The 26346-nt window shown below is 37.4% G+C and overlaps 1 protein-coding gene across 11 annotated transcripts in view; it reads right to left on the bottom strand.

Annotated features, from left to right (window-relative positions):
* PTPRM (protein tyrosine phosphatase receptor type M) overlaps positions 1-26346 on the bottom strand; it is a 454976-nt gene that overhangs the window by 133616 nt on the left and 295014 nt on the right. For 6 of the 11 annotated variants that reach the window (XM_072327944.1, XM_072327945.1, XM_072327947.1 and 3 more), the window contains 2 exons: positions 16803-16935; positions 8832-8861 (listed from right to left, as the gene is read on the bottom strand). In XM_072327944.1, coding sequence (XP_072184045.1) covers positions 8832-8861; positions 16803-16935 — 163 coding nt within the window. The remainder of the gene's footprint in view (positions 1-8831; positions 8862-16802; positions 16936-26346) is intronic. The other 5 variants (XM_072327946.1, XM_072327949.1, XM_072327950.1 and 2 more) reach the window with 1 other exon arrangement.

Genomic DNA, 26346 nt, shown 5'->3' with positions numbered 1-26346 from the left:
CATAAAATGAAAAGCTATTCTTAATACGGCAGGCATTATCTTATTTTGACATAAGTAAATAAACAGTACTGTGGGTGTTCAAGTATACTTTCTATAATTATTGTTATATTGGAACTTCCACTATGACATCATTTTCAATTGCTTAAGATAAAATTCCTCTTTTTTTAACCTGGAGGTTTCAGCCTGAAGGCCATCATTTTCAAAGCCCCAGCAACAGACCTTAAGTAAATATTGCAAAGAAAAGGAATTACAAAACAAACAAACAAAAAAACGTGAGATGAAAAAAGAAAGACATGACTCTTCCCTATTTGGTAAGCAGAAAGGAAACTTCTATTGCCATTAACACCTGAATGTTACTGCTTAAGGATCACCAGCTTATAATATGAGATATGATAAACATGACAATCTCACCTTAAAGTCTGAACAAGCGCGAAGCACTCAGTATTTCATCTGCTTTTGAAAATATAACAGTCATGAACTGCAGTCCCTTTAAAGAGACCCTTTAATGGACAATTGATGAATGGAACTGTAAAACGCAAAATACATTCCTTTATACCTAAAACACAATTCAGTTTTAAAGGAAAATAAAAGTCTGTCTAGCCTGCCTAAAATGTGTTGCTTTCTGCAGCCAATATGAATATGCTATTATAGCCAAATAAACACATTGGCCAAATCCCTACTGGAACACGTACTTCTGCCCACTACCATCACACAGGAGGAAAGCACACTGTCACTTCGCCCTGGGAGATGCTGGTACAACTACTATAAACCACGTAATCCTTTCATTCCTGTATAATGAAAGGCACAGATGCCTTAATTGTGCGTCCTCACAATGAGAGGAACCAAAGAAAGAAGTAAACACCCCCTGCAGGTGCACTGAGTATAATCTAGACACCCCTGGCCCTGTGGTTCCACATCTCACTGATGTATTTGAGATTTATGTTTTGCATAAGAAACCTCAGCAGATCTGGACCTGAGCTTCTGCTCCTGAAAAGAAAAATAAATGTACTTCTTTATGCTCCATCAGCTCAGCACGCACAGGAGCAGGTAGATGCTGACATAAGCCTGACAAAGCTCTGCTCTGGGTAGTAACTCATGTTATTAGTTTCACTGCCGCTGTTAGGCTGGGATGGGAACTAACCAGAATTATGCAGGATTGTCCTGCTGTTTTCCCTTTGTAGCACACACTGCAAACTGCAGTCTAATAATAACAGCAGTAATAACAATAAAACTATTCTAGGACACTTGTCAGTGAAACATAGCTTTGATTCTACTATCTATGATTGATCTTGAAAAAGTATTCTTTTTTTTTCTGTCTGGTTGTACGGAACTGATGAAGTGCTAGACTTTACTGTATTTGCAAACACACAGAACATACTACAGTTTCCTTTTCTCCTTTTGTTTTCATGACTGTCATATCCACAAATTGATTACCTACATTTTGCATGTGGCTTATCACTCTGAAATGAGGAAGGACACTGATCAAGCAGGTTACTGGCATAGAGCACCTCAAATAGAGGCAGTGGGCCAGAAGGCAGTAGTTGTAGCAGAAACAGTGAGGCATACTTTGTTATTCACATAGGTCAGACTTAGGCACCTCACTGCAGAAGAACAATGCCCAAGAATAATGACAGTAAAAACTGGAAATGAACAATATCTTTGGACTGCTAGATACTGCGGAAAGCACACAGACATCACTCACTACAGGGATCTAGGAGTGTAAAGGGGATCAAGGAATACTGCAGGTAAGGAAGCAAATGGAAAAGAGAGGAACAGGAGCCCAGACAAGAACATTTTCATAGTGAAATTAAACGAGAAGATTAACAGATGCTACCTTGAATGATTATTATTAATCTAGCCATATTCCCTGCAGGTAGGATCAACAAAGTTATTTCAGCTGAAGTATCACCCATGGGATTCAGAAGATCGATAAAAGACTGCAGATTAGAAGCAAAAGCAAAAATATAACAACTCAGGAGAAGTTAATGTAATACTAATGACTATAACACCTCAGTGCCCCGCGCTGACATCATTCAACAGACATGAATACCTTGTTATAGTTGTTCTTATCTCTACTGCAGAAGTGATTAAGTCTGTGCCATACTGGAACAAAGAAGTCTTATTAGTCTAGATTCACTGAATGATTTCTTTTACCCATTTTTTTTTTTTCCCCTTCTTTTTTAATAACTTCTCTCCTGCTGGTTCTTCCCTAAGTCCTGGATAGATACAAAGCAACATTAACCTTGTTCCTTGTAGTCCTACTTTTGGCAGTCATCTGCTGCTGCTCACTTCAGTACTTCATTAATCCACTTTGAAAACTAACACCTCAATCTTTTTTAAAAAAATAAAGGCCTTTATGATGTGAGTTTTGGTCTTAACATGCAGTGTATCTTCTTCACTGTTATTGTTAATGCTTCTACAGTCCCACAAGAAGTGAAGGCAGGTTAAGGTTTAGAGAGAATAAGTTTTTAACACCATTACCCCTATTACACAATAAATACAGTATTAAAATAGAGAAAAATCTCTCTACTTGGCTAATTTAAATGAAAGAACCTGAAGCCCATGTTCAGCTATAGTTGTTAATGAAAGTGCAATTTCAGAGTCAAAAAGGCATGGAACATGCCTCTTTCCTCAGGGAATACTTTATTTTAGTCATATAGTGAATGAAAATGGTTTACCTTATACCCCTTTAAAACCTAATTCAACAACGATGGAAGATAACAGCAAAATATTTGTGCCTGAATTTCTGCCAACAAGAATCATTTATGACCAACTTAGGAACCAAATTTTAGGGAGCTACAAACAATGTCAACAGTCTAGTTGAAGAATCAGTTGAACTCTAGACTATATAGAGAAAATGGTCTGCTGTGGTATGCAGGCCATACTAGCTGAACGGGACTAAGTATAGCACGGCTCAAACACAGATTAAGTCCTTTAATATACATATCTGTCCCTATCCTCTACTCCCTTTTCCTTTCCTCTCCAGAACTCATTCATCACATCTCAGTTTCCTGAATAATAAGGATGCATCTTCAGGCTTATCCTACAAGAACATAAAGAATATAAGGAATTCACAATTTCTTTTAAAAAAGTATCAGCGTTCAATTAAAATTCCTGCGTATTAGTTTAGAAAAGCAAGATGAACCCTTTATTAATATGGAAAGAACCAAGAGATCTTCATTTTTCCTACTGCTGTACTGGTTTCCGTGTTAAAATATCTTTAGTAAACAAGTGGTGTGAACTGAAATTGCCCCTTTACAGACAGAAAAGTCTGAAAACTCGTATCTCATCTGCAAATTTATTGCTTGACACTGAGGGAGCAAGAAGAGTAACAGAAAGTAATGGTGTGACCAGCATACTAATCAATCACCTCTGATACTTTACCTCACTCTCTCTATAGTACCCATTTACCTTGGAAAATCCACATTTGCATTACAGATTACTGTTTCTTACTCAACACAGCTGTGCTAATGCTGTTTTGAACAGTCTGGGTAACATCAGAAGAGCTTACAAGTTTCCTGTTTTAGGTGCTGGAACAGTAACTTGGAGTGAGTATCTAAATACATACAGAAAGGAGAAGTGAAGCAGAGCTACTCCTCCACATGAGTAACACCTACAATCTGATCTCTGCTGCAGCTCAGGAAAGCTATTTCTGTAGCCAGATCACTGCCTTGAGGGGGCAAAAAAACTTCAGGAAGTGCAAATAAATAATAATAATTAAAACATCTACTTACTGGAGGTCTAAGTGTTAAGGTTGTAAAGCAATACAAATAGATCCTAAAGAATCAGAATGAACAAAGTATCACTATAAAAAGAAAACTAATGACTTCTAATAACTTCAAACAGATTTTTTTAATTTATTTTTTTTAATAAATAACATGGCATGTTTTAATTAACAACATTTTAATTCTGAGATTGCAGAGTACATCTACATGAAATCTAGATACTGTGCTCATGTACTCCAAGTGTATGGCATATAGCCCAGTTATGTAATTTTCAGCTACAGGGATTTGGTCAAACACACTCCTTGCTATTTTGAGCACAGCATATTGGCATTATAGATTTTGCCAAATGCAACAGAACTCATGGGACTTTCCCAAATGATTAAATTCTGGCTTACAAGACAATTACAGAAATCCAGGTTTATTTTGGGTTACATGAAACAAGTCTATGTAACTATGCATATTTAAAGATACAGAAGAGATCATAGGCTTTGGCTAATAGATCAAACACAGCACACAGTTCATTTGCATCTTCCTGCTCAGGACTTTCCTGAACCTGGAAGAGGCAAAGTGAAGAACTTATCCTAGCTCCAAAAGCAGCTGCAATTGAGAATACAGAGCTGTTTGTAACACCCCTCAGTATTTTCCAACTAATACCTAAATTTTAAATGTTACGACTGCCTATTTCCTAGAGTTATCCAGAAATTACTGATAAGAGTTTGAACAGCACTAATTTTCTGCAAATTTCATGACTGAATATCAAGGTCATTTTGTAAATCTGCTCATCTCGTGCTTCTTGCCATAGGTCCCAGGACAATTGCACTGTTCCCATGGGCACTGGAGAAATAAGCCACAACTTAAATCTCTGTACAGAGATCCAGAAATCAACACTGAAAATTTGCTGGTGAAGTGATAGAGACAGATGACTGAGAAGACTTTCAGGCTCTTCAGCTCAAGTCAGACACAGAAAAAAAGAGTACTTCAAGCCATGCCCAAAGTTATCAAACTCTTGAGGAGAATATGCTTTTATTTACATTTATATGAAAAAGCTTTATATTTGTAGAAGTAACATTTTTGCAGGAAAATCAACTCCTTAAGTCATTTAAAAATCACTAGGTAATAGGAGCTCTTGTTTTGTACAGTTCACTTTAGTAACATTTCAACACTACATCAGGCTTCTGAATTGAGATTTCTATACAGAAGATGTCTGGGGAGACCTCACTGTGGCCTTCCAATATTTGAAGGAAGTGCATAAACAGGAGGGGGAACAACTGTTTAAAACCAGTCCCCCTTGTCCTATCACCCTCGTAAAGTGGAGTTTTAGGTTAGATATAAGGAGGAAGTTTTTCACCCAGAGGGTGGTGACTCACTGGAACAGGTTGCCCAAGCAAGTTGTGGATGCCCCATCCCTGGAGGCATTCAAGGCCAGGCTGGATGTGGCTCAGGGCAGCCTGGTCTGGTGGTTGGCAACCCTCTTCATAGTAGTGAGTTGAAACTGGATGATCATCCTGGTTCTTTTCACAGGCCATTCTGTGATTCTGCGCCCCTGCAATGCATTCCTGCGCTAAGTCACCTAGCTGCATGATAAGTGCTAGGTCAGACAACATCAGTTAGATTTGACACTAAACTGCCAACATGATTAATATTTTTAGGAGTACTGGGTAATAATTGTATCCCATTTGTCTACTTTAGCAAAAGTTGAAATTACTCATAATAAGGCACAAAAATAGAATAATATTATGCACCTAACTGCTGTGCAGCCCCATTGCTGCATGAGTACTGAATTTCAGTCATACCACACCATTTTGCGATCAAATTCAAAGTGAGGAACAACACAGAAAATTACATTCAAGACTTTGTATTCAAGACTTTGGACTGTACCTTTCTATGAGCAAGAGATATGCCCAGTTAATGAAGCTTTTTTTTTTTTTTTTTTTTTTTTCCTCTTTAATGCAACACGAAGTTGCAATCTCTGATACTTGCTCTGGAATCTGAGGTATGTTTAGATCTCCATGCTATCAGTGGCCAGTGCCATGAGTAAACTCAGAAGTGCTGTCTCCACTCTTGAATTTGCATCAATCTACTTATGTTAGTTACTGACTAATAATGATTAATGCCCTTCAGAGCAGACAAAGCCTCTATGTAAATCTTTGTTGAAATAGAAATCTCAGATATAAAAGTTAATGACCACTCATCAGCACAGCAATGGTTATCATCACCTCAGCAACCAGCTTGTTTCATTTGCAATTACACAACAAACTACTGCTGTATTTTTCTTTCTTGGGCCAATGTCTCTGGGGTTATACCCATCAAAAAAAGGTGCCAGGACAAAGCAGAGTCATGTCACTGCTTGCTGACATGCTGCAAAAGCCAGTCTTTACAAGCATCACTAATGACATCATCCTCATTCTTCTTTCTCCCCACCTGAATTCTACAGCTAAGTCAAAAGACATGCTGCAGAGTTAATGAGCGCTGCAAATTTGCTCTAATCTTAAGGAGAAAAGAACTCACACATGACTAACCACGGCCAGACAACAGAAGCCTGTCTGAGGTGAAAGCTAAAAAAAATAAAAAAAATACACACGCACCAGTTCTCAGAAAAACCAAGAGTAGGAGGAAAGGTGCTGACAGAGGCACTTCAACCCATCAACAAGAAGTATATTCTTAATAGCAGTACTCAGCTTATCTCTGTAACATCTCCTGACTGGCTAACTAGTAAATACAAGAGCAAATGGAAATAATTCTTTGCCAAACATGCACAGCTGTAGGTCCACCTTTGATGATTCACCAGCAGCACCAGGCATCTGCCAATTTTGTCTTTTTTAATTTTAATTTAGAATGGATCTAGAAGTGGAAGCGATTGCAGTCTATGAGGGGAAAGGAGCCCATAGCACATAAGGAAATCAGCACACAAGACAATAGTAACTATTTCAGTGCATAGAAGCGCAGTTGGATGTCACAGCTTGCACTTACAATGACTAATCAGTAAATTTGAATATGATACTCAGTATAGAAGCGGTAAATTAGCAATAGCAGAGTACTTCAAATTATGTTTCTCAAAATATAGAGCATTTTATTATCCATAGCAACTTCCTCGGCTAATAATAAAATTGGAATGAATTCTGCATTTTCTAAAGATCTCCACCAATTTCAGAGAAATTGAATGCTGAGTAAACAGGTGTAGAATTTGGTCCAAAATATTTCCTTTTATTGTGGGCTGATCTCAAATGTTCCTTCGCAGGCTTTCACTTCCCTTCCTTCTTCTGATGGGAAGCAAAACACCACAAAGACAAATCACACAGTTTCTTTTAGAAGAGTCCATGTATCCTGATGATGAAGCAATTAGGTTTGTATCACACTAACAAAGAGGTCCCTTCTTGATGCCACCGTGAGAGTAACCCAAACAAAAGCAAACCCTACGCCATCCACTATTAACATTCTCTGAATGCAAGACTGGGGAAAAGAAAGTTTGCATAACTTACAGAAACATCTCAATTCATACATTTTCCACTATCAGGGGAGAAAGAGAAGATAAAGGTATGCTCCAATTTCATTGAATAATGAAACAGTGCTTCGCTGAATGTTTCATTTCATTTTTTGACTTAGCCTTGAGACACGAATCATGTTAAAATATTAACTTAAATAAGTTTACTTGCTGTGAAAGCAACATACTGTATGACTTACAACATTAGACTATTCTGACATTTTAAAAACAACAGTTAAGTGGTCCCAAGTGAATGTTTTTCTGAAGGCCTATTTCATAGGAAATAAGGTTTTTTCATCTCAGCAATAGAAACAAATTTTGAAGACCTATGTCTGTGGAAGAGGATTTTTTTTCCTGACCTTCACGTTAATACAGTGCTTTAAATAACAGTTCAAAAAAAAAAGCACCATCTGTAGAGTGTGCATTTATAACATGAAATCTGAATTAGAAAGAAAAGGAGCAGTTCTAATTCATCCCAAAGTCTCAGGGAATTTCAGCTAAGAGGTTTAAATTTTAGTTGCTTTAATTCATTTGAAGAACTTCTTACTAAATTTTAACTTCAAAATAGTTTATTAATTTTTCCACATGCTCCATAAATGAACTTTTTATGCACTTTCAATGTATTAATTGAAGAAATATTTGTTGAAGAAGTTTGGAGAGCAACTAAAAAAGGAACAAGAGAAACTTCGTATTACCTTCAAATAAAAACATAACTGAGATTTGTTCAACACTATATGACTAATGTATGTACCTGAACAGATCAAGTCTGTCTCATGCAAGTAACATCCCACCTTCAGTAATTATATGAAATTACCTTCTATTTTCCTGTGACTTTTACAGCTGAACTTTCAAGACAACAGCTATCTATGAGACAGCTCGCTTCTGCTGCTGGCCAATAAGATTAAACAAGCATCTCACTTTGCAATTAAGCAAGATCCCTAACTGTTTTGCTAAACCGAAAGCTATTGTGCTTTCCTTCGTACTTGGAAAGGGAGAAAAGGCAGACAGCTTCTGAGAGAGATTCTCTAACTTCACAGAAGAACCCTTCTCAGCCAAGTGGAATGAAGCAAAGGCTTTGGGTAAATAAAGAACCATGTGATAGTATCACTGAGGACAGTATCAGAATGACACTTTACCCACTGAAAGTTTTTAGTGGTCACTCCTTTAAAATCCACTCCAGGAACGGTAACTCATGACATTTATGTATAACTGTTATTCATGAAAAATAATATGTACACAGCAACAAATGGAAATGCTTGTACATGTGTAACTGATGCTACAATTTCATCACAACAAATAAGAAAGAAACCAGTGAATAAGTTTTAAAAACTGTTACTTAGGCATTAAAATTTGTCATAGGCATAGTACTGACATTGACAGCTACTACTCTGAACTGAGAAAATCCATTATGTAAGTATTCAAATGACTCCAAAGAACAATTGCAGGCACAGAAACTTCTGTAAAACTAAATACTTCATTACATTACTGACCATGTTGTTTTCATCTTTTTATCTTGATAGCACTTTAAAAGCTTTCATAAAGGAACTTTCAATATTAGCATTCACTACTTATGCATGGAACAACATGGCAGAAAGAGTGTCTCTGATGTCAAAGAAGTTACTTACAGGTAGTAAGTGTAGGAGTGATAGCTTCTTCTGCCATGATGGTGGAAGGATTAGGCAGTGGTGGAAAAGATGAAATGGAAGGAAAGAAAAGCCAAATATTAATGTATGAAAAATCAAGATGAAACCGAGACCTGAACTGATGACACAAACAGAAGGTAGCAAGAATGCTTATCTGGGCATATCATGCACCATATCTGGAACAGATAAATAACATATCCATCTCCATAAAACTTTAAGCAATACAATGCATAACACATCTCCAACCGTTACGTCAAACCACTTCAATGCACATCCAAGTAACATTAGAAATTTAACGTACACTTATCTCTGCATATAATATGAACTCTGACAAATGAAGTGATAAAATGCCGTCAATTTAGATTTCAACTGGAATGAGAATAGGGTTACATGAACTCTGAGTGTTAATTTTAACCATAAGGAACTCCAGAGTATGTATTATATTAGCTTCTACTTCAGTCATAATACAATAGAATTTTTGGACACCCTGTCCTTTACTTAAGTAAATCAGTTCTGCCATTGACAGGATTAGGACTTGCTTCCACAGAGGGAAAAACCAATAGTGACAGAGAAATAACTTCCAGCTTTTTAAATAACTAAATTCTGAAGAACAACTTACTTGGAGGTGCTTTCTATCTAAAGCTATATCCATAATAGTTATTCCAACTGCTTTTTAAGTTACTTAACATTAAGTGAAAATTTCTCGTTATCACACAAGAAGAAAGGCTATATCTATAAAATAATTTTAGCCAGTAAAGATATTTCTCCACATGACAAAGGAAACAGTACAACTTGATCCTGTATCCCTGTTATTTCTGCCTAATTGAGTGTCACAAAGAGTTGGAGACCTAGCACCACCATCCTGAAAAAACAGACATCCCTCCAATCATTCCTGTGTTACCTTTTACACAGCCAGACCCTCTACCCAGACATGCACTGCATAAGCACAAAGTATACCTGCCCTCCAGCTATGTTTTTCTGCTTTACATCTCTCTCTCCCTCAGTTACAAGTCTCCTGCAAGTAGGACTGCAACTCTCCAAAAGGACTAAGATCCAACCCAAATGAATTCTATATACTGACTGTAATTAAAAAGAGGCTCGAGATCTTACAGCACTTCAGAGCTTAATGTCAAATAGCATTCACATATTGATAAGATAAAAGACTGAAATGAACCATGTAGGCATAAGCAATTTTTAAGCACATATATACAGCCTTTGACTACAGAAGGAAACATGTAAACAGGCCTTGCAAAGGCCTATAACTAATGTTAACTTGCCTCTAGCTACATGCTTCAGGCATCCCTTTGAAAACTAGGCTTTCATCAAATTTTCTCTCTCATCTTCTTTGTGTGAAGATGCCGTTAGAAATGTTTCCCAGTTTTTATTCCCATTTTTCTGATGAAACAGTATTGTTCAAACACAAGAGGCTACACAGTGAATATTTAATCACGTGGCAACCTGTAAAAATGTACACCTGTTAAAAATGAGTTTTAAGAGACGCCTAAGAACAAAGTAAAGGAAAAACTGAAGAAACATCCATACACTTCTTCCACCAGCATATATTCCATTGCCTTCAGTAATGGGCACAGAATCAGGTCATACCAAAGCAGTTCAAGCTACCTGTTCTATTAGCAAGGTGTTGCCTTCATAACTTCATCACTTGTAATTACATCCCCTTGCCCTTCTTTTCAGAATTACTCATTCTCCTGCTCTCATTTAGAATCTCATGACATTGCCAACACTATTTCTTGCCATATGTTGCAATTGCAGAGATTTAGTGTAATTAGTGCAAATGTTCTCATACTTCTAAAAGATGTATAATAATTTGAGAAACAACAATAAATACAATTAATCAGAGAAGCACTGCTGGTACTTACAGGCAAAATTCTGCCAAATACGTTAAAGAGATGAATTATGCTGTGTAGAAAAAAATTAAACATCCAGGAACTTAAATTTTGTGAAAATGTCCCATTAAAAATTTGTACAAGATGAGAAAAATTAGAAGTCTCAAGCTCCAGTTATTTTTAGATTGTTACCATTATGAGACTTTCCATATAAAAACCCAGGACAAGCAACAGCGTAGTTTTTAATTCTCAAGAATAATAGAAGGATAATAGGTAATGTGAAAAGAGCAAACAAAAAACAAGGAACTATAGATGAAGCCTGTATGAAAAATCATTTAGTTTTACCAGGTTTTAGATTCACAAATTCCCAGGCCGCATGTAAAAGTGCCATTCCTAACGGAACACATTTAGCATTTTAAAGAGATGAGAAAAAGTTCCATTTTACTTCCTACATAATGTATGCAAATGTATCCTCTCCATATGTATGAAAAGTGCAGAAAAGTCTCTGTAGAAGAATGCAACCCAAATAATTTGGCCAATGTTGGCCAAATTCTCTTCAGTCCAAGGAACCAAGAGCTTTTAAGACAATTTCCACTAAAATGGTTATTTTATGTCAATAGGCTGTTCCTATGTACAATGAAAAATAAGCTCTTTCACATCCTTTGAAACTGACAACATAACTGCATTTCATAAATATTACTTGTACAATAAGGCCTCACTATAAAATCTTACTAAAATAACACAGCTGGTTGAAAGATTGTCCTACTATATGAAGAAACTTCTGGAACTGTGTAATTTTCACACTGATTTCTTTAATTATCTCCTTTTTGTAGCTGACCTCAAGGGAAAAAACAGGAGGGCACTTGGAGAGAACTGGAGTTTCCCTTCAGTCCTATTATCTCCAATTTCCATCCTAACTGCTTGAAATTGTTGGCAAAGGTGTTCAGCTGAACAGCCTGATTTACTACCAGGGAATTAGACCAATGCATTCCCTGCTCAGCTCCACCGCATACAAAAGCATTCCTTACCTACTGCCAAGAACCAGAGACAGCATTAAACAGATGCCACAATTACACACACTGGAAGCTACTGGAAGGCTCAGACATAAAGATACTTGGAAAGTAAAGACAGGCACAAGTAAATAAGCGCTTTATGGAGAAAAACCAATGATCAGACACATTCCGTTCTACAACTGAAGCAGAAGCCAACATAAAATTTTAATAACTGCTTGCTTATTGCAGTGCCACTGCAGGAACAAGAAGGAGCCTTGAAAGAAACCATCACCCCAAAGACATATATATTTCTAAGCAAACCTCAGAACAATAGATCTAATTTTTCAACTTCTACACTTCTTTATAAAGTTAGCTGAAATAGAATATAGAAGAAAATCTTCACGCCCCCCCCCAAAAAAAAACAAAAAAAACAACCCAAAAAACCAAAAACAAACAAAAATAAAATAATAAAATAAGATTCTGATTTTTCTAAGTCTTGATTTAATTGCCACTGCTTTCACAAAGGCTGTAGGAATGGTCCTTTTTTTTCTTTGTTCTACTTTAGTTTGACCAAAAGGTGAACCTGCTGCATTATTTATTTATTTATTCTTAAATTGTCAAAGATTAGTAGAGGTCAAGGGCCCTGCCTGAAATTTTACATTCAAGATCAGATATAAAATCCCTTTTACTGCAAAGTAACGTGCTGGTAACATGTGTATTGGTTTCCATTGACTTTGTGTTAACTCACGCATGAGAAATTCAGAGCACAACTACAGGAAGAGGAAAGCCTCGCAGCTTCCCTCCACAGGGAAGAACAATCATATTGATATGACTATATTAGTATTAGGAATAGCTTGCAGACTACTAGTTTACGTGACACCTTTTATGCAGGAAAGAGCTTGAATGAATAAAAATAGAACAGAACAGATAAAGAGCTCCAAACAATCAAGTGGAAGGAAAGCCAATAAAGCCCTAACAATGTTATTCCAACCCAGATGACAAGCACACAAACCTGGTTTACTTTAGTCAAAGAGTGAGGGTCCTTATAGCAAATGCATTAGTGTCCTTGCTATTTCTACCCTCAACAGTGACTCCACACCATGCACTGAATAGGTTGCCTAATCTGTGACCCAGTTTACAAACATGCTACTTCAGAAGACCATTATATAACACAATAAACAGGGATGACTAATATCTAGCGGTGTTTGTAGAACTTCTCCACATACAGCTATACTACAGGAACCACATGCAAAGCATATCTGCATTGCATTGAACATTTTGCTCTGAGCATCAGCCTCGTTTTTTAATACCAAAGAAGTTGATTTGTTGAAAGGCTGTGGTGCTTGACACCAAACACAACAACTGTCTGCTGGCCTAACTTATCTGACTGGTAAAGGCCTATGGTGGCTGAAGGCATAGTTACAACATACAAAGCAAATGCTTTCCCAGTCTCTTGACGACTGAAAAACGGGTTTGAAATGATAGTTTACTGCTTGAACCCTCAGAGACTGTAAATGTACTCTGCTGGTGAGATCTGGAGACCACATCTAGAATCACAGAAAGATCTGAGTTGGAAAGGACATGTATAGGTGATCTTGTCCAACTCCTCTGCAACAAACAGGGACACCACAGCTAGATCAAGTTGCTCAAGATCCCTGTCCACCCTGAACTTGAATGTCTCCTGAAATGGGGCTTTCACAGCATCTTAGGGCAGACTGTTGCAATGCTTCGCTATTCTTATTGTGAGAAAAAAAAAATAAATCTTTTTTCTTATATTCAGTCTAAATCTCCCCTCTTTCATAAAAGTCTGAAACTATTTTCCATGGTCCTATAATGACTAACCCTGCTAAAGAGTCTGTCCCCATCTTTCTTATAGCCCACCTTTAGATACTGAAAGGCCATCTTCAGGGCCTCCACAGAGCATTCTCCTCTCCAGGCTGAACAGCCCCAGCTCTCTAATATTATCTTATCTTCACAAGCAGGTGTTCCTCTCCCTTTCCCTTGGATCATTTTTGTGGCCTTCCTCTAAATGCCCTTTAACAGGCTGATGTACCTCCTGTACTGAGGACTCCACTTCTGGATGAAGTACTCCAGGTGAGGTCTTGCTAGTGCAGAGTGGAGGGCTCCTAAACTTCATTTGATGCAGCCCAGGATACAGTTGGCTTTTTGGGCTGTAAGTGTACATTGCTGTCTTACGTCCATCTTGTCATCTCCCATATCCTCTTCAACAGGTCTGTGCTTTACCCTTTTGTTTCCCAGCTAGCAGTGACAGTGGAGATAATCACGACCCAAGCACAAGATGTCATGCCTGCTTTGCTGGCACATGACTTGAGCCTGTGTAGGTCTCTGGATGACATCCCATCCCTGATGTATGCCTATGAGGACTTATTTCAGTGAAAGGATGAATAACAGACAGCATGTTCCTAAGGATACACCTTGGGAGAATGGGATGTGAATGTGATATTGCTGCAGCCAATTGCAAACACAGCAAGTTTCTGAGCATGTAGATTTGGCATGGTAAATCCTAGCACTGTAACACTAAGAGACTGCTCATAACAATGCAGTAACAAAAGTGGTTCTCAGAGGAAAGGTGCCATTGAGGTCCTAGCAGCTATTTTACTTTCTGATCAGTTCATCACTCCAGTAAAGCTTCCGATAAAGTATATGAAATAAAATGACAAACTGCAGTAGTCAAATGATATGCTACATTGAAAAGATTGTTTCATGAAGTAGCACCTAAAGTATCGTAAAACTGCAAAAACAATGCAGGTACAATAAGCCTTTGGGATGATTTATGCACTTTCTTTAAATGCATAATGTATACACAGTAACTGAACCAAGGAGAAACCATAGGGGCTCTCAGTAGCATACTGAATTAATGCACCAATAACAATCTATTGAATAATTGGTCCATTTTTATGTTTAAATTGTGAGCATAAATGTATTCAAGACCTTCTACTATACAGCATCTGCTTTAGGTCTATTGTGTCCCAGACCTCTATCTCCTGATACTCTCATTAAAGCCTAGTCACATCCTTGTTACACAGATGAACCATTCTTACTTGTTAATATTCACCTCAACTCATTTTACAGTTTGTTTCACTCAAGGCTGCAGCATAATTCCAGGACACGTTAAATTTATTGGTATATATGCAATGGAGTTGTGCATATTTGGAAATGAGAGTTCCTGGACTTGTACTTTCAATAATTTCACCTCTTCACAAGCAGATTTCAAAACCTGAAGAAGTTCACATAACACACTTTCTTCCTAACAACAGAATTATGAGTCGTAATTACTGCACTGTAAAAGACAGAAGGAAACAAGCACCCTTCTGCATTAACATCCAAACGCTTAAGATTCAAACCTTCATGTCTCTAACAATTACATTTTCAAAGAGCTCTTCCCTAGAGAGGGAAGAGCCAGTATAGCATTCATTCAACCACAGACCCTGACAACTCATTTGGGTCACTTTTGCAATTCTTACCCTTTGAGACAAAGAAGAACTTGCGCCTTGTGTTTGAACATATTCTAACTTTGATGCAGATACTTAAGGAGACTCAGAAGGGGAAGAGAGAGAATGATGAATGGTGGTCAGGAATTACATGAACAAATGGCACAATGCAACAAGCCTTCCTCACTGCATGCCAAGTACTGCCTCTAGCCCTAGAGAGAACTTTGGGAGTTCAACTATTAAAACAGAAGGTATGAATGGTACAGGGAATCAGAATTAGGAAGAATAAAAAAATTGAAAAAAAAAAATTAGGACAGATTTCAACTGTGCTGCACTGCACTTTGTTGAGGTTCGGTTATAGGGCCTATTTTGCCCCAGCCAAACTTACTCCAGGGCTTAAGCCTTTGTCTCTTCTGCATAGCAACTTTTGACCCCTCTCCCCACCCTTTATCGTGACACAGCCCACTGCTCCAGCCACAGCTCAATTTTCCCTACCACCTCATGAACCCATTTCTGTCTTCAAGGGAAGTGAAAAGCAGCTACTTGCGTAGCCCACCCCGAGGCACTGCCAAGCAGCTGCCTCCTTCCCTGTGCACCTCCTCAAAGAATTCCAGGCAGCTCAGGGTTTTGGACTACCTCAGGCCAGCCAAAATAGTTATTGTACAATCAAACCACAGTCTTGCAATGAGCAGAATCAGGCCAAGACTGTTTGCAAAAGAAGAAAAAGGGGTAATACCAGGTGCACAGCAAAAAGGAAGGGGGAGTATGGAACAGTAGGATGACTATGATAGATACATATTGAGAATTAGTGACTCAGGCCCTCTCCACAGCTCACATTCATTCTCAACTCCACCTCTACAGTTGCAAGTCTCATGTCTCATGATATAACCTAAAGCCTTGACCTTGCTTGCTAATGAATTTCACCCAATCTTGACTTCTATCATCACAAGATTTTTTTCTTACATATGCCACCTCCCTTGCCACAAGATATTTTAACTCTTTTTTTCTCCCCCTTTTATAATGTTGAAAAAACCCAAGCAGACTTCACAGCCTTACACCTCTAACGTTACAGCAGTTTTCATATGATTTTCAAGTCAGAACAATCTGACGTCTGCTTTACATGCAACAATACGTCTGCATTGAACCGACATTTGGAAACATTCAGTACCATCACATTTTCATTTGTTTTCAGGGAACAACGTTTATGCCAAGCAATACAGACCCTATTCTTAGCACAAATTACCTTAGCTCTAGCTTCTGACTGAGAGCTTTCTTTTATGTTCAAGAATGAAATTATAGCTAACTTTGAGCTGATCTGCTGGATAGAGCGGAAACTCACCTTTCAGGATAGAGATGCTGTTCTATTATTAAAGTCCATCATGCAGTACTAATACACAAAGTGCTAGAATCATTAACCTCGAGTTGTTTTTCTTTTATAACAAAGCCACAAATATTAATTCATAGAAAATGCTGTAGAAAAAAACAGATGCTGTGGTTTTATAAAATCTCAACAAAGCTTTGAGGGATATGAGGGACCATTATTTCCTAAATTGTGACAAAGGACACAAAGGTGGCTGGAAACTTATGCCAGTATCAGATAGACAACTGTTGTAGGAGATGCTATGATATGAACATGTACATAGAAAATATCTACTAATCACTCACCTTTTCTTCATTACCAGCACAACCCCCAGAAATATAATGACGAACAGCAAGATGCCTGCAATAACTCCAGCAATTTTAACAGTATGGTCAGTCTGCTTCTCAGGCTCTGGGTCTGGCTTCCGAGTAGCAGCCCCTATGGAATGAGTAAAGGGAGGAGAAAGAAAAAGAATAAGGTTGTTACTCTTCCCATTTTTATATTCTTAACTTATTGATGTCATTAATCTTAACCAGAACCAACAGATATCAATTTGTGATCTTCCTAGGAAAAAAAAAATATTCTGCTTTCACATGCATTGACAGGAATATAATTTTTCATATTGTTTCCTGACAGTGTTGGAGCACAACACAGGTAGGATATCACAGCCAGTCCTGACCCTTTTGTAAGAGCCTTTTCACAGATTCACAAATTTCTATATTTTTATTATCTCTTCTGGCTCTCCTTTCTCTCTGCCATTTAGAAACTTACTCACAACACAATAACTCTCCTAAGCCTTTATCCAAATTTGATTTGCTGGAACCTTTTCCTCAATTATTTTTCATAAATGAAGCTGTAATTCCATAATATATTAGCTTAAACACCTGGAAAAGTGAGATAAGCTCATTTACCATGCATTTCACCCACAATTGTTTTTTTACACAATAGACTTTTTTTTTTTTGCCTTTGGAAATCTAAATCTAGGTCACATCTGGTAGGCAAAAAGACTCCTAAACAATTTATTCACAAAGTGGGAAGCAGCTGATGATCACACCACTGGCACCCACATTTAATATCTGTTTAAATGAGATAACCAGTGCCTTACAGCATCTACTGTCTTAGCTCTTTCAGCTTCTCCATTTAAAAAAAAAAATAACATCGTTTGTACTGTTTACTGTATAATGTGATGGAACGTCAAATCCATGTCTGATGAAATATCCATTTCCCCTACTAAATGAGTTCAGGATGAAAAAATGTTAAGGAAGCAACATTCAATTCACTAAACTGAATTTATTTTTTTATGAACTTCAATTTTTTTTTTATTTTTATTTTTAAATCAAAATGTGACAGCATTCATCATTTGAGTCACCCTGCCATAACACGGACACAGGGATTTATGTACCACTCTCCTGCTATAGCTTTTCTTGGGAAGGGGAAAGGCAGACTGAAGTCTAATTTAAGTGTAGTATTTTTACACCACATTCTTATCTCACTGCCCGGGTTATGCAATGTTTTGGAAAGCATCAAATTTTTTTTTACTTCACTCTTCATTTCCTTTTTTGGAAAGAGAGCAAGTGGGTGATCAATTTCAGAAAAATTTGTACACGCAAAATGACAATGAAAAATTTCTGATGTTCTAAGACACAAGCAGGATATGCCAGGGTGGTTGTTCTGATTGCCCACTATTACACTTATGGCCCATTTCTTCAAAATTCCACTAGGAACACATGGAAAACCTGGCAAGTGTTACTGGTGCCATAAAATGGGTCCTAACACCCATTAAAAATGTATCTATTTTTTGAAATAATTATGACTCTTCATGTGAGTGGTAAGTCAGAGAAGGTGATCTGCTACACATCAGTGTCCATTCCCAACAGAGCATTAGTTCTATAGCAGTGAACTGCAATTCTGTATTAATAAAATTCTTACTCTAAATGTGCAGTCATAACAGAATCTATCCCTATATTTTCGTCCGTGCATATGCATGAAATTCTGTTATAAACAGTTGTGTTTTTAATTTCCTTGTGTCATGCATAAATGACTTTAAAACTCATATCACTCAAAAGTGTAGAAGATATTTAGAAAACATCCACTGTATCTTCTTGAAAAAGGCAGCTGCCAAATTGGACTTGACAAAGAGGAAGCAGTGAACCAAACACTGTGATGCAAACAGCAGGAGATGAGAAGGACGTCACAGCACTCTTTTGAACTTAAGACCAAAACAAAGAAGAATGCAAAGACAACAAGAAGCAACACCATTTCAGGTATAACTTCTAACACTCATTCCTTCCAATGTCTCTTCATAACTATCTACTTCAAGCTACTTCACTCTACTGGAACACTTACAGTAACACCTACTCAAAATCTGCCTTATGATTCCCTTCCTTCCTTTAAAGATTTCAGTGTGACTTTTGGGATGCTCAGTATTTAAATTAATGAAGGCATCCTTGCACCATTTTAACATACAGCTCAACTATCCTATTCATTTTTATCTCATTGTCCTGTCTCCCTGTGACACAGAACCCTTATTTCATTAGAAACGACTAGAGTTGCACAGTGCAGAGATAATATCAGTAATATTCAGAATGCAAACATTTTCTTCACACATTGGAGCACAACTTTCAGGAAATCCGTTCAGTGACACAAAGCATTACCCACTGAGTAATATATTACAAGCTGCAGAATCCACCTCTAACACAAACTCTCAAAACAGAATGTACAGAAGGAGAAATACAAAGCCTAACATTAGGGCACCGAAACTCCCATACTGCATCATATAAGGATTACCAAATTGAGTAATCATCAGAAATTTTACAAGAGAAGCACATGTAATGCTGCTCTGAGGAAAAAACAGAATTGTTTATCACCACAATGTACTCAGCCTGACTCGCAGAAAAGACTGCCTTAACCTGGAAGTATGTTGTGAGACATTCCTTTTAAAAACACCTACAATAAAGTATTATGAGAAAAGATACCGCTATTGACTCAGTTCTCATCTGGTCTCATTCAGTGTCTTATTCATACACTGAATGTTCTTAGTGCCAGCTGGTTTGACAGTCCACTTGGGTAAAAGAACATTTGCCACTTTTCACTTTGCTTGAACATATATCTTAAATATATAGAAACATATATAATTATCATTAGAAATTCTGGATCAACATCCCCTCCATTTTTATTTAAAACTGTATATCCCTTTAATGCACCACAGTATTTCTTAAAACCTAAAAAAATAAAAAATAAAAAAATAAAAATAGATTCTATCTGTTGCATTCCACCCCATTCTTTAGCTCTAGCATAGTTTGGTTTTACTGTGATATCAAGCAGACACTGAAGAGGCAGCATCTGCAGCAGTGAAATCTGCATCCATTTCTTCAGTGCAGCAACCAATTCTGAACCCTCCACAAATTAAAAGCTCTCCAAATTTACCTCCAGTGAACACTGTCAAGCATTTTTCAAGACTGAAGTTCATGCCGACACTGCCTTTTTATTCAATAGGGTTTTGTTGTCATTAATCCACATCACCTAGTATCATGTTCAAGAGCTGCTGCCTCAACTCTCTGACAGCTATTTAATAGACATGGGTTTAACATTATGTGCTGTACATAAGTATACTACCTAAAAGTTTCATTTTACTTTTCTTTGTTTCCAGTCTGATAGGTAGATTTTGGTCTAGACTAATAATTCATCTCTCATCTTATAATTACTTAACTGACTTTTAATCTGTAGGCACACCAGGATTTGCACTGGCATTACAGAGAGGAAGGCAAACAATGTATAGTATAAGGGGATGCAAGACACTAGAGGCAGTAGTTCTGAAATTAATTCTACCATTTGACAGACGGTAATGGCGATTCATGCTTTTAGTTTTGTTTGTATGCTTCCAAGTGAGACTTCAGAAAAGTCTTACTGCAAGTTTAAAAAAATGGCCATTTGATTTTTTCTTTACTGTACTGCCATTCTAAAAATCTTTGCAAAATGTAACCTTTCTTTACAGCAATGGTACTAAATATGCACTATTGTATTGCAATATTATAGCTGTTTCAAATAATTTGTTTGATACAGCAATCTTAAAGTTCCTTGCTTAAGCTAGAGGATTTAAAAATACACATCAACAAGACCAGTGGACTCCTGCATCTCCAGCAGAGTACCTGTTTTTAATCATAGAATGGTTTGTGCTGGAAGGGACCTCAAAGCCCACCCAGTCCCACCCTATGCCATGGGCAAGGCTGCCCCCAGCAGCTCAGCTGCCCAGGGCCCCATCCAACCTGGCCTCGAGCACCTCCAGGGATGGGGCACCATAGCTTCTCTGGGCAGCTGTGCCAGCACCTCACTGCCCTATGAGTTAACAATTCTTTCCTAAGATTTAATCTATATCTCTCTTTACCTAGCTTAAAGCTGTTTTCCCCTTTGTCCTATGACTATCCATCCATGTAAAAAGTCAGTCCTCCTCCTGCTAGAATCTTCCCTCAAGTACTGGAAAGCTGTAACAAGGTCTCCATGGAGCATTCTCTTCTCTAAGCAGAACGTGCACAACTCCCTCAGCCTGTCTTCATCAGAGATGTGCTATAGCCCTTCAGTCTGCTTGTTGCCAACAGCTGAGCTAAGCCCATTGCTTTTTCCACACAACGATAGACCAAATTATGCAACAGCTTTTTGTTTGCTCAGCTTTTAAATTTCTAGTTCTACCTTTGTACAAAGCAGCCTGACTTTAAACCTTGCACAGTAACCTCGCTTCAAGCTGGAAGAATCAGGATAATATATCCTGACCACATATACTGTGGTCTCCCTCTGGAGAGGCAATAGGTCAGTAAAAAGCAGCAAGTGCAGGACAGCTCATGGGAGCTTCCTAAGAAATGAAAGGACAAGGAAATGTTTCCTGACAGTTTACAAAGGATCAAGGTGCTGACTTCAGAAAGTCCTTACTTGGTAAGAGCAAACTAGAGTGCTTCCTGCCAGAAGTGAAAAACTGAGATAAACTTACAGATAAACCCCATGATGCCACAAAATACAGCAAAGTATTACCACAGGCTTCTTGCAGTGAATAGGAGAGACAGTAACATTGTTTGGTTCCAAACCCTTAGATACTTACCCTTAGTTAATCATAAACCTTCTCTATTTTCTTTTTACTTATTTCTTCCCCATTCTTCGTGTCTTTACTTCAGTAGCAATTAAAATATGAAACTTTTTTTGTTTTTTTCCTTAACTTGTACTTTTGTACAGTACTTTGCAATCACCCAGTGATTACAGTTTTGAGTAGTGCCACAGAACACCTACATATTTTTGACTCCCAGACCTATCTGACCAGCTTTTTCTTTATACTGGAATCTCACCTTACTGAAGTTGAGTGATGAACAAAATACTTTCTGATGTTTTACCAAATCCTCTTCCGATTGAGAAGTGAATTATATTCCAGTCATCATTATCTAATGTCTACTTCATGGCGAATTCTTGAATTACTTCCTTCAGTGAAGTTTCTACTTCTCTACCAAGATTATGTTAAAAAAAAAAAATCGTTCTGAAAAATTCCTCATTATCACTTAAGACACACAGCTCTAATTTTAGGAATTATTTTACTTCTGGGTCAACAGTCCTGTCATTTCCTTGAGCAGAAAACCTCCCTTTCCTTTTTCAGTCCGAAGGTACAAGTGCCATGTTATTAACCTAACTGAACACTTGACAAACAACAGTCTCCTGCAGGTCATTTATGGATAGAAAAGTTTAAGCAGAACTACCACTCATTAAAATGGAAGCTAAGACATTACACTAACAGAACTAACCATGCAGAATATCATTCTTTTAGCTTACACATAAACCTTTTTCTTGTTTTTCAAGATGAAAATTTACTTCTGCAGCATAACAGACCCCTATCAAACAGAACCTCTTTCTCTCTTTGTATATTAAGAAATATTTAGACTTGTTTTTCAATGTTTATTAGTGCCTTCCAAAAGCTGTACTTAGAAATAGCTGACTGACTGCCCACTTCTGTACAGAACAGAACAACCATTAAAATAACCCTGTCTCAATAGTCTAGGAAGTGCTAGCTATGTTTACAAACAAAGGAATACAACAAAAGCAGTCACTGCCAAAACGAGCTATAGATTGTTTTGTTTAAAGCAATCTTAAAAATTCCAGACATATAATCTTCTACTTGAGTAACAAGAAACTCCTCTCTAACTAACTAGATTTGGCTTGCACTTCTGGCTCACCAAAGCAGCTGCCCATTTTACTATCTTCTTGCAGCTTTAAGTCCCCAGTAGGTTCGTGCTTGATGTATCACCTGCAAGCCTTTCCACCTGAATTTTATTTATAGGCTTCCCAGTGGCTGACATAATGGTTATGTTTGAAAGGCTTTAAAGTAAGGATAAAGTTAGTCCAGATTGTCCCATTCTGCACTGAAACTTGAGACCAAGTCATTGTGTTAGTACACAGCCTATTCTTTCAAGTATCTTTTGATCTCTACTACACAAAAACTGAGAACTGCCAAATTGTTCTCTTTGTTCTAGAGAAAAACCATAACACCTACAAGACTTCAGAAAGATAAAATGTAATAATTCTGTGTGACAGATAACCTTGTGCTTTGGTGGCCAAGATGATGCAAAATGCTTCATGGAAGAATGGAAGCACAGAAGCTTGATGCTTCCTCGAAACATCCAAGACTCCCATGGTTCTTGCTACCAAGGGAACAGTGAAGATCAGAGAACTTGGGTTTAGAGACTGCCCATACTTTGCTTGGCCTAAAAAAATTACAGGAGTGAATACAAAAGAAAAAAATTCTTACTACTCCCTATTACTTGTAGGATAGGAGAACCTAGAAGCTCTAGATTGAACTGAAAGCCCAGCTGTTCTAAGAACAATGTAAGTACAAGCTAAGAATCCTCTTCACTAGAAACATGCTGTCTAGCCAAGACAGGCTGCAATAACAGGCAGCTGAACCAATTACAGGTGGGAGTGGGAGGTAAATATTCATAAAGAAATGTAAGAAATACTCCTTTCAGCTAGCACTCATTTTCAGTTAATTTAACAGTAGAAAGAGATATTTTAGAGTAATACTTTTAAGGACTATGTCACTTACAGTGGTCTAAAGAAGGAAGGAACAAATGCTCTAGATCTAAAGCAGATGAAAAGATGCCAGAAGTAAAGGACTGGCACAAAATGCAATGTAACAAAATAAGTACACCAATAGGTCTGTACTATTGTTATGAAAAGGTGTGCCCCAGGGGTGTTGGTCCTTCCTATAAACATTAAACAACCAACATCAATTCCAATCCTCTACCAAAAACTCCAAAATACACCCAAGATGGGAAAGTGGTGGAAAATGTCCAGTTTTCCCCCAGAAGAATTTCCTCTCTATTTCCACCTTGCTATCACCAAATGACTACAGACAATGGTACACTTACTCTTATGCCTCTCTTCAGATTCCAGACTTTGGAACTGTTTTGGTGAAGACCCAAAACACATACACATTTCAAGATGAAATTAATTACCATCCTGGCTAGTGCATTTATACTGTAAGGGGCTAGCAGATGAGAATTGAATGCTAGTCAGCATGTATACTGCTAGTGAATGTCTTTGCTTTATTGACCTGGTAGAACTCCAGCTAATGGAGAAAGTTATCTCTCCACTTCATCATGAATAGTTTTCTAATTGGTGGCCCTACATCTCCTTCAGAACCATTCTGATTTTTGTCCTTTTGGTGGAAGTTATGAGGTGCTGTTGGGCAGGGTACAATTTGTAACAGAAGGTGGTTTTGATTGGTACTTTTTTCAGTATTCTCTCTCTATGCCTTGAATACATTAGTTTTGTAAATGCCTTCAAGTAAGATCTACTTTGCTTCTCTTTTTACAGTATTTTACCCTTTCTTTTTCCTGGCTTCTTTTAGAAATGCTTATGCATAAACTACTTTATCCATGAGACAGGGATTATGTCTTCTGTTTTGCTGAGCACTGTGGTGTGGAAATCAACATATCACAATTCTCCCTTCTGTGATATGTTAGCTCTCACTGAATCTGTCTGCTCCAATGCCCTGGCAAAAGGGAAAACAGCACTCAAAAATATAGCAAAAGATTATCTTATCTGTAATTTACAATCATCAATACTACACATACTGCTGTGTAGAGGTCTCCCTTTCCTAAAAAGGGATCTCTGTACTTCCACAGAACAATCCTGCTGATTTGGAATATTGTTTATTTGCTGTTTTTTTAAATGCAGGAAAAAACTGTCTTGTTAAAAGATTTATGTGCAGAAGGGATGATCAAAATAAGGCTCCACTACGTAACAATAATTATGAATTATTAATTTTGTTTGTTATATTCTTTACTGAAATGTAAACATAAGTGACAAAGAACTGCATGGAAAGAAACACAAAGCACTGATGAATGAACTAGACTCAGTTAACTGACTACCGAATGAGCCCTGTCTCTCACTGGTGGGTGATTCATGTTGGTGCATGTGAGCAAAAATAATTTAATTAAAAAAAAAAAAAAAATGTGTTCCTGGTTGTCAGGAATAACAACATCCTTTATGAGACATGCCTAAAACAAGCAAAGCTCCTCACTTGATACACATCTTTTGGTCTCACCACAATAATTTTTGTATATGGAATTTTAAATCCAGGATTTTTTGGATACTGGATTTTTCTTTTTTTTTTTTTTTTAACAGCTTGTAAGAAAGCAAGCAAGCAAACATTCACAAACTGCTCATTTCCTCCATGAAAACAAAACAAGCAAAAACTTAATTGTAACGCTTTTTCTTCCCTTTCTTTGAAAGAAAGAAAAAGGAAACAAAGTTCATCAAAAGCTTCCTCTGGTCACCAAAACCACATGAAGTCCTTGCTCAAAACCAAAGAAATTACAAGACCCTGCATTTTAATAGCATTAAAAAAAAAAAAAAATCTTCTAAGGAAAAATGATAACAGTTCTTTGCAATCTTAAATTTCCAAGTGGCCCTACAGAGCATCCCATTGTAACCATTTCTTTTCCTAATAAGATACATATTTATGAGTACCGATATTCTGTGGCCAGAAGAGCGCCACAAAATGAGATATGTGCATATCACATATCTCTATGTCAACAGTGAGAGAGATTATGGTGAATTCAAATTATCTCTAAGGAAATGAAAGCAATCAGTCCAGACTGATTCTGTCCAGATATATTAAAAAAAATTCTGAGCACATTCATACCACTTTTTAGTCACACATATTCAAACAGCAGAAAATTTAACATCTTCTTCATAAGCATTTGAATTTCACCTATTGCAAAGGTGACCTCTGGGTGACTTATGTTTTCAATACCAGACCTACTCCTGAAACTATAGTAAAAGCAATAATAAATACCAGACGTGCTTGAAAGTTTGTCTCAACCATGATACACAAACAGGAAAGGTGTGAATGACTTCAAACTTCAGTCTGAAGACAGCTCTGCACTCTTCAGAAAAGAGAGAAATTATTCTGGAGCTGACCTACTTAAAGAGAAACTCAACTTCTGGAGCTCAGTGGTATGGCAAACACAACTTCTATTGTCCATCCAAGAATGGAAGGCATTACAAGCACCATGGGAATTGAATAACCTGGAGCTGAAGGTAAGAAGAAGTAGAGTGAGGTACTGTCTTCTGATGTTTCTGGCACTGAGAACTTTACTATGGGAATGCAGATGAACTGTTGCAAGCAGGAAGTCAGCAAGCTGATATTTCTGTTGATTTATCACCACACACTAACTGCTTTTTTTGTAGGAGGATAGCACAAAATCATATCTTTAAGCAAAATGAGCTATCTAATTATACATGCAGAAACATATGCCTGTTAAAAGATATATGCAAGGTAAAAATATATTTATGATGAATGCATAAAAAGCA

This window comes from Excalfactoria chinensis, chromosome 2 (genome assembly GCF_039878825.1).
Source record: "Excalfactoria chinensis isolate bCotChi1 chromosome 2, bCotChi1.hap2, whole genome shotgun sequence".
Lineage (NCBI taxonomy): Eukaryota > Metazoa > Chordata > Aves > Galliformes > Phasianidae > Excalfactoria > Excalfactoria chinensis.
Note: the sequence above shows the minus strand (reverse complement) of the source record. Positions and strands in the feature narration are given on the sequence as shown.